At 40.2% G+C, this 9726-nt stretch overlaps 1 protein-coding gene across 3 annotated transcripts in view; it reads left to right on the forward strand.

Moving 5' to 3' along the window:
* The window catches only part of tasor2 (transcription activation suppressor family member 2), a 56768-nt gene extending 47042 nt beyond the window's left edge, over nt 1–9726 (forward strand). For all 3 annotated transcript variants that reach the window (XM_084060973.1, XM_084060975.1, XM_084060974.1), the window contains 6 exons: nt 1802–5344; nt 6130–6255; nt 6381–6534; nt 6659–6764; nt 6956–7137; nt 9159–9726. In XM_084060973.1, the coding sequence (XP_083917099.1) occupies nt 1802–5344; nt 6130–6255; nt 6381–6534; nt 6659–6764; nt 6956–7137; nt 9159–9256 (4209 nt within the window). In that variant the 3' untranslated portion in view covers nt 9257–9726. The remainder of the gene's footprint in view (nt 1–1801; nt 5345–6129; nt 6256–6380; nt 6535–6658; nt 6765–6955; nt 7138–9158) is intronic.

Consider the following 9726-nt stretch of genomic DNA (forward strand, 5'->3'; position numbering starts at 1 on the left):
CTGTAGAAAGCAGGGGAGTGGCTTTGTCCATTCTTTTTTACAGTCTATGGTTTTAACCTATAACTCTTGAACCGTTGGTCGTACAATCAAAATCTTTTTTTCCCTGGATTCCTTGGATCATGACTCCACACATAGCCATTTGTGCCAGACTAGATTTTCAGCCATTTAACTTTTTCTTCTAAACACACTTTTTGCTACCACTCCTCACACAAATGTGTAAATATTATCTCTGGAGTCACGTGATCTAGATGTGATCTGATTTTGCACATTCTATTACAATTGGCTATGACTGCCATCCAAATCTGCGCTCCAAGAAGTGCACTTTTTGGGGCGGTGTAACCGCCCCCTATAAGTGAGGTTTGGACACTGATCAATCCTGCACCCTGATTGGCCAATAGTCTACAACGCAGTCTACAACCCTAACCCGTCCACAGTCAATGCAAATCTATACTAGTGGTGATGACACCACTAGTACAGTATAGACCCTTCCACAGTCAATGCAAATCTATACTAGTGGTGATGACACTAGCTGTAATGTGATTGGCTGACTTTGCAAATTCAGGACTGTGATTGGCTAGCGAAACACATGACACATGTGCAGCCCTATGAATAGCAGTATGGACTTAAAAAAATCACACCCTGTGTGAAGGTAGCGGTGCCTTTGATACATTATGTCATCGATATGTGTTTATAATGTGTTTATAGCCATGTGTCACGTGAAGCTTGACCAATCACTTTGTTGACGGGTCTGACCAATCAGAACGTTGACGGTGAACACGGACAAAGTCAGGTACAGAGCAGGCGCCGCTAAAAACACATATGTTTTTTTTAAGTGAGTCATGTTGTGATGACCACACACCGCCCACTTCACACTGGGTGTGACTTTTTTTAGTCTACAAGCTCACTCTCTCCCTCCCTCCGCCTCTCACTCTCCCACCCTCCATCTCTCCCCCTCCCCCACTCTTCCTCTAACTCTCCAACCCTCCATCTCTCTCCCCCTTCCCCACTCTACCTCTCCCTCCCCCACTCCCCTTCTCCCTCTCTCTTTAACACTAATCAATCCCCCCTCACTATGTCCATAATTGAGCATAATCAATTTGTCTTGATGTCGGGGATGTCCATATATGGGCAGGTGAAATCAGATACAACAGAAACCATTGCCAACAAGCTGATTTGTGCATGTCCATATTTGTGCATATCTTTGCATATTTTTCTGAGGATTTAAAGGTAGGGTAAGTGATATTTTTTGGTTAAAACAAAAAGTATTTTGTTTTTTTAAAAGGTTAAAATACTACAGTATATTCTGATAGTAATCATTGCTATTGAGTGTTTGTACAGTAACAGGAGTCTCCCCATCTCTCCAGCTCTTTAATAAACAGAAAATACATTTTTCGGTAGGCGTCAAAATCTCAGCCAATCAGGAGAAAGTACCCATTTTTAAGCTTAATTTGTATAGTGTTCCAGTTCCAATTTTGCCTGCTCATTTATTAGTGTCATCACTTCCAATTTCACCTGTTTAATGTATATCCTGATTGAGTTCTCTATCCTGATTGGATAAAATTGGAAATGAAACTGAAACTGAAACGAAAATGCATTTTCTGTTTAATAAAGAGGTGGAGAGACAAGGAGACTCCTAATACTGAACAAACACTATATAGCAATGAGTGCTATCAGAATATAGAGCTATTTAACACTTATTTTAACCAGTGCAAATCACTTACCCTACCTTTAAACCACACCATGGGACATGTGACAGGGGCTTTTAGATTTGGGAATTCATAGTTTTCTTTTTTTTCTCTAGACTTTTTTCAGATGCAGCGATAACGTAGACTCCATTGTCAAAATCAATGATGATGTCAGAAGCTCTCAAGGATGTGACGCCACTACTCCGTCACAGAAGATCTGGATCGATCTGGACCACACTGCAATGCCTCTTAAAAGTGCAATTTGTAAAGAGACGTCAAATGTTAGCATTCAGCAAGAGAGCATTCTGGGGACTCACGGAATTGTGACGGTCTTACAGAAATCGAGCAATGAAAAGTCTGAAAAAGAAGCTTGCAGAGAAAGTCAGAAGCCTGATGAGTCTCGCATTCAACGGATATATGAAAGATATGACCTAGAATTCTCTCCACCAGAGCTTCATATAGATGAAGATTATACAAGTGATGGTACTGCTACAGCCAATGATGTTAATCTTTCATTGACTGAACAACAATCTGCTGAAGAGGAATCTAAAACACTCACGTCAAGTCGGCTTGAAAATGTTGAAGAGGATAAGAATGATCGTCATGTTGAAGATGAGGTTGAAAATGGAAGGGAATCTGAAAGTGACAGGATTGTCTATGGTGACAAAGGAGACGATACCCTTGTGGAGGATAATACCAGCATGAAGGACAGTAACATTTCAGCACATCAAAATGTTGCACCAGACAGTCCCTCTCTCAAGACGCCTGGTCGTGTGGAATCTCAAAATGAGGTGGCATCACAAATGATAAATGAGCACCATTCAAGACAGAACATACCCTCTGAGAATAAAGCTGATCTAGATAAAGTAAATGCAGCCATCTCCCACTCAGAGGATATTCTTGTAGGAGAGGAAAGAAAGATTGATCATTCAGTTGAAGAGGAGAGACAGATTGATCGTTCAGATCAGTTATCTTCCCAGCAGCAATCCCAGCTGTCTCAAGTCAAGGTATCAGAAATGCAGGAAGGTCAGGTAGAAATTCCATTCATTGGAATAGACAATTCTATGCAGCATGTGTTACTCTCAATGGCTGTGCTTTCACCAGACAAGGACGCAGAATTAGATAGAAACGATAGATTAGCAAGGACGCATAGTCAGGAAGTAATCCCACTCCTTAGAATAGAAAACGATGAGCAGGATATGTTGGAACATTACTTATATTCACAAGACAAGGTTGAAAAGGAGAGAAAGATTGTTCATTCAGTTGAAGAGAGAAGGATTGATAATTCAGATCAATTATCTTTCCAGTATCAACCCCAGCTTTCTCAAGGCACGGTATCAGAAATGAAGGAATGTCAGGTAGAAATTCCATTCATTGGAATGGACACTTCTAGGCAGGATATGTTAGACTTCGAGTGTGAACAGAACACTCCTCCTTTGGGTGAGTTTGACACAACCATCTCCCAGTCTGAGGATATTCTTGTAGGAAGTCAGAAAAATTATGTAAAGGGAGATTTCGGTGTTACGAGTAGCCAGAATTCTCAAGATCAGAATGACAGATTACTTGAAGAGCAGAGAAGGATTTTTCATTCAGCTAAAGAGGAGATAAGGATTGACTTGAAAGATCGGGTAGAAATTCCATTCATTGGAATAGACACCTCTAGGCAGGATTTGTTTGACAATAGTCGGGTAGAACTCCTTACAATAGAATCCTACGGGCAGGATTCACTGGACCAGTTATTATATTCACAAGACAAGGTTGAAGAAATGGATATAGAATATAATAGATTACCAAGGGCACATAGTGAGATGGAAATCCCATCAATGCTATTGCAAGGATATGAAGAGGGTACCTTAGATTCCCAGCTGTTAGGGTCCCCTAACAAGGCAGAACAACTGGATCAGATTGACGAGAGGATGTGTGGTCTAGAAGAAATTCCATTCCTGTCTGGTCTAGAAGAAATTCCATTCCTAGAAGTTGAGGACTCCAGGCTGTCGGACCTACAGGTCACACAATATGCGGCTAAAGAAGTGTTTCAGACAGAGAAAATTATGGATTGCAATGAAGATAATTTAAGTGAGTATGATGACAGATGTCCAACCCCAACCATGGATGAGAAACCATATGACTATATGCCTTCTTGTAGTGGTGATGAAGAAGTCTGCAAAATGGTCACAGGCAAAGATCTCAGTGTAAGACCAACTCTTATAGAAGACCAGTTGCCTCTTGACCAGGAACGTCATATGTCGGAAGACATGAGTCCTAATCTGCATAATGAACAAAAAGCTCATTCAGACCTTCACATCAGAACTTTCAGAGTACTGAGTTCCTTATCCAAACAGCTCTCTAAATCTAGCCATTCATCCTTTGAGTTTGAAAATGACATTGGCATGCAAGAATCATCAAACAAAGCTGATTCGCAACACAATTTAGTTAATGATCATTCATTCAGCCAGCGCCCAATCATGGCTGTAAAACCATCTAAGAATGATGACAGCGGAGCAGATTACAATTGCGCAGAAGAGCCCATGGATGCTTCAGAGACTGTCCCCAGAGGCAACCGAACCAAATTCCTTGTTTCCACATACCCTACACCAATTACCACTCACATGGGGATACAAGCAGGCTGTTCCACTGGAATGCTTGAGGACCTCAAAAGGCAAGAAATCACTCGGTCTCGCTCAAAGGCAAGATGGGCATCTGATGATGAAGAGGTTATTGAGAAATTTAATTTGGATGAACCAAAACTTGCTCTTATAGATGCATTATATCAGTACCCAGAAAGTGACCATTCAGACATCAAGATGATTCCTTCTATCACTGTACAGCTGAAAATGGGACAAACATCTGCAGACATGATTGAAATAACTGAGAAAACCCCTTCAGTTTATGACAGCAGAGAGACAGATGGAAAATGTTTTACTATGGGTGATTCAACAAGCTCAATGAAATGCACAGTGTTTTACTCCGGTAAAATGGGAAATGGGCCAACTCTAATGGAACAGCTCTCTGAGAGGTGCCAACAGTCTGACCCCACCCAATCTTCAATGGAGCAAGAGTGTCTCATCTTCTCAGAACAAATGAACCAGCTCATGAAAAGGAAAAGGAGAGGGCTTGGCTCCAGTCATATCAATAACCTTGACAGATCAAAGACCCACAGGACAGAGAAGGTCTCTCCTATCACTGTGCGCTTTTCCTCTCTACAGGAGCAGGAGGATTCATCGGACCACTTTGATTTGCAACCACGTCTTGCTGGTCAAAGGATCAAGGTAGACATGCAAGAGAGGGAAGGTCTGGCAGAAACCACAGACAAAGAGAATACCTTACATCTTCATAAATTGTCTTATGGAAAAGGACATCAGGGATCTTATGCTGCAGTCTCTGACGTGACATCAGAATGTACCAGGTCATACCAAGCCATGATGAATGATGTTTGTTCCGGCAAAAAGCTGTCATCCAAAGCTGAGGTCCTCAAACAAGCAAGCAGTTATTCAAAGTCTGGATCGAGCAACCATGTTGACTTGAGTGGTCAAATGAAGAGAGAAATGTATGACAGCCTGCAAAGTAATCTAAATTCAGTAGTGAGGCAATCCTGTAAAACCAAGTTCAGATTCTACATATTGGTGACTTCAGATGACATCTTCTTTAAAGAGACGAAGGTATGGTTAACCATTTTCATCAAATAGAGCCTAGTCACAGCAGCCATTTCGACAGGTAAGCACAGTGAAGGTAATGACATTATTTGTGGGTATCTGGGTGCCAGGGCTGGCGTCACACACAGGGGGGGGTGACGGCCCCTCAACCGAACCATCTCACCCCCACTGTTTTCGGCTAGCGTCGGCTCTGTACTACTACTGTAACCATCATAGACGGGTTAACTTAATGCTAGTAGACCAAAACACTTAAATGAAACACCCACAATTCATATTATTACCTTCAGCTGTGTTTACCTGTCAAAATGGCTGCTGTGGAAAGGTTTCATGTATATCATAATCTTTTTCTATATTATATAATACTATGTACATAATATAATACTATAATACTATGAATGCCCTGCACTCTTGCTATCATTTTAAAATGATTAAATGCTGCACCTCAGAGGGGGCCCTCATCGCATTATTATCAATATCAATGCTATAAAATGTATGCATCTCTGATATATTACATGAATAACGCTCAGTCCACAATCAGTTGTTCATTTAATTTAATTAAATGTATGTAATGTAAGATTACATTTAATAATGTTTTAGAGTTGGTTGTGCAGTTTTAATTTTGCACTGTAATCTGGCTAAGTGTACAACACATTTCTTGTATACCGTGCTGACATGCCTTCCAGGGGCTTAGAATACCTCATCATATCTTGAGGCCGGAATTTCCAATAAGGTTATCTTGTGATGTTGTGGTGTTTGTAAGGTTTGTCTCTTTTCAATCTGTCATTCCAAAGGCACAGTTGGAAGCAAATGGCCACACTGAGGTAGAGCCATTTCAGTTCTTCCCGGGTGAGGATTGTTCTTCATTGCCACTACTCATCATCCTCAGGAATGAAGATATTGCAGAGCATATTTGTGAGGTAAAAACGGCTACTATCAAAGGACTGTGACAATATAGAGAGTAATCGCACAATAATATCTATTGCAGAGAATTTGTTTTAACTATGTAAAAGCCGTTTGATTTTCATGTGCCCTGTTTTCTCAGGTACCTTATTTGCCGAGGTTGAAGAGATCGCCAGGTGTATTTTTTTCAGGAATTGATGAACCTGATGATATCGTGAACCTTACACATCAGGAGGTTTTCAGCAGAGGTGGTTTCGTGGTGTTTGACAGATCAGCGCTGGATGAACTCAGTCTTTGTATGAATTATTATTGGATTATTGAATAGCAGTTTTTGGTTTTATGGAGATCTTGTAATATAACAGCATATACTTTTGTCCGATAGTTTTTCATGATGCTGAACCTTGTCTGATCTTTTTAAAGGCAATGTGAAAAAACTATTGCAAGCGTTAGAGGACCTAGGAAAAAAGGGGAAATGGAAGTGGATGCTACACTACAGAGACAGCCGTCAGCTAAAAGAAGATGCACGGTACACTTAAACTCTTTTGCCTCACTTACGCCTTGTCATACCAACTCAGTTTGTTCTACATTTTTGTTTAGTTAACTGTTAAATAAGTCTGAGTAGATGCACATATTGTTTGATCAAACAACATATCAGTGTACTACGCTGTAGGGAGCAAAGGGCAGCTAATATGATTAAATTGCTATTTCTGTCTGCAGGTTGAGTGCAGAAGCAAAGGAGAAAAAATACTTGATCGACTGCTGCCAAGAAGCTGGAATGGTGGAGGTCTTGCCCTACCATGAGTGTGACCTTATGTCACAGGAACAACCTAACTACCTCAGTTGTCTGAGTCATTTACAGGTCCAGAATATATCGGCACGCTTCCCTGTTTTCATAACGGGTATGACATTTATGTACTAATATATACTGTATAGTACTGTATGTATGTATGTATGTATGTATGTATGTATGTATGTATGTATGTATGTATGTATGTATGGTGGCTTGTGGGCCTTGCACGTGCGATTTGTAGCATTTAAATGTCAGTGGGTGAGATTTGTCCCAAAACTTGCGGTGACATCCTGCGACTTTCACAAATATCTGTCTGTCGGCCCACGGCTTGGGAAAGAGGCAGAAATTTGCGGTGTGTTCGGGAGATCGTACGTATGCATCGGCTTCCCTGATTGGCCAACCCCTGCCTTTCTTCAACACTCGGTCCTCTCAGTAAATACTAAGTCACTAAACCTGAGTCTCCAAACTAGACAAAAACAATCGTTGAGTTTCACCCCCTACTGCACTGTGCTATGTTATTTATGTGTGTGTTTAAGGAACTGCAGGGTCCATTTGGTTCTGTATCTGTGCACTGCCAGAGCAAACACAAACACGGTGGAGTGAGTCTTTCACCCATTCTACACCAGCAGTTACACACAGGAGACATCACACTGAGAAGATCCAAAATACCTATATGAATCAATAACAGGTGGCCGCAATTTATGGCGACTCGCAACGATCGATTTGTCCACAGTTTGTGTTAGTTGGTTATATGTTCTTGGTTCTTTGTGGAATCTCAACTGCAACGCTGGCAAACAAAATTCTGCCTAATCGACCCGCATTTCTAACATCAGCAACAAAACACATCCTCGCAGATACAAAAATACAAATATAAAAACAAACAAAAATCTGTCACAAGAAGTTGTTGTGTTGACAGACACGACTGTGAGGATTCTCCGACCAATCAGTAGTCACAAGCTTTACACGTCACTGCTTTGGCCCTGTTTGGCCTAACTCAGACCTTTGGTGCCAAAATAGGCACACATTTAGGACTCCTTTGACACCACTAAGCCCAGGTCCTTAATAGAAACGGCGGCACATGTAGGCGGTGTGGTGTGGTGCCTTGCCAATGGAAATGGTGCTTTAAGTTTAGAATACAAGGATTCGGGGAGAGACGGAATGCTGAGGGTGGAGAAGGGGGGAAATATACAACACAGGTCTCCGGACTAAATTTAAAGACGCACTGCAGTGACATTTTCGGTCATTTTATTTTGAAGGTTCAATCTGAAACGTCGGCTCAATCGACTCTAAACCAATCCGAAGGTCCCATCCCTTCAGGCTATGGGACGTTGGATCTCAATCACTTCAGCCGTGCGCAACATGGCTAGTGTTTGTTTACAAGTGAGAGAGAGACGGCCAGTGAAGCACGTTTGCTACTACCTGCCTTATTTCTAACCTATAATGTTTTCAGATACATATTTTAGTGTGCAGATGAAGTTTAAAATGAGTAATACTCATCTTCAATGACATTCAAAACGGAGTATCTCTGTAATTAAAATCAGCTGTGTTTGAAGAACGTTTAGCTATGGGAATCAAACAGGTGCATGAATCAAGATTCATTTATATTCATGAAGGCTGCGTTATGTCATCACGCAGCACGTTTTCGTTTACAGGAAGTAATTAAGATTGGCTTTTTAGGGACTTTAGATATAAAAATACACAAAAATTGTTTTTTTTTCTTTTTTTTTTGGCATCTATTGTTAGGTATGCCCATATGATGACCACGGATATGCTCTAAAAGTGTGAAAAACATATTTTTCATTTCACTACACCTTTAAGTCTGGAAAATAATTAAGATGTCACATCGCTTTATTCATAGCCAGAGACATTTGGCAACAACTCTTTAGAACAGTAAACTGTGCTTTAAGCTTCTCTTGCTTCAAGGCTGCAGCATTTGTGGGACTATGCCAAAAGTTCATTTCAAGGTAGTTAACTATACCCATGGCCTCTCCAGGATGTGCTTTCCTAAAAACATTCAAACTATTTTCTATTTGGATAGATTCATTCTAATTAGTGCAGGTTGTAATTTGTGTTGAATTAAAGAAATAATGCTGCAACGCGTTAAAAATCACATTGTTTTTATTCTTGCAGATGCAACGGTGGGCAGTACCTTTGGAAGAAGTGGAATTTTAGCCATGAATATAGATGCGTTCCTGATCACTTCTCAAAGTGAATTTTATACTATATAAACGGGAAAAAATTGAAGGACTATGCGGAATACTGCTTTCAAGCTTGGTTAAGTACATGGAAATCCACTCAACAACAACAAAAACTGCAAAAACAACAAAACTGTAAAATGGTTATTTCAAAATTCTACAGTAACAGTTATACACATTCACTTTTTTTTCTACCTTTGTACCTGACTTGATATGTAGATTTTTGGTTGGATATTGGAAATTTAGTCATATTATTTATGTGTACATTTTATTTATTAACCATTTAATGGCTAGACTAACAATGATACCAACGTGCAGGTAGGTATGTATATTTGATTTTATTTTTTTAGATATTTTTTTACTATTATTATTGCACTGCAAAATCTGTATGGGGACCCATACACATTCAGTGTGCTTCTATTCTTTTTTAAGAGATGTAAATATTGTCATTGTTCAGCTGTGTTTTCATTATTAAGAGATATAAAGATCAAGCAAACTTTGAA

This window comes from Gymnoscopelus microlampas (genome assembly GCF_963454915.1).
Source record: "Gymnoscopelus microlampas genome assembly, chromosome: 6".
NCBI lineage: Eukaryota > Metazoa > Chordata > Actinopteri > Myctophiformes > Myctophidae > Gymnoscopelus > Gymnoscopelus microlampas.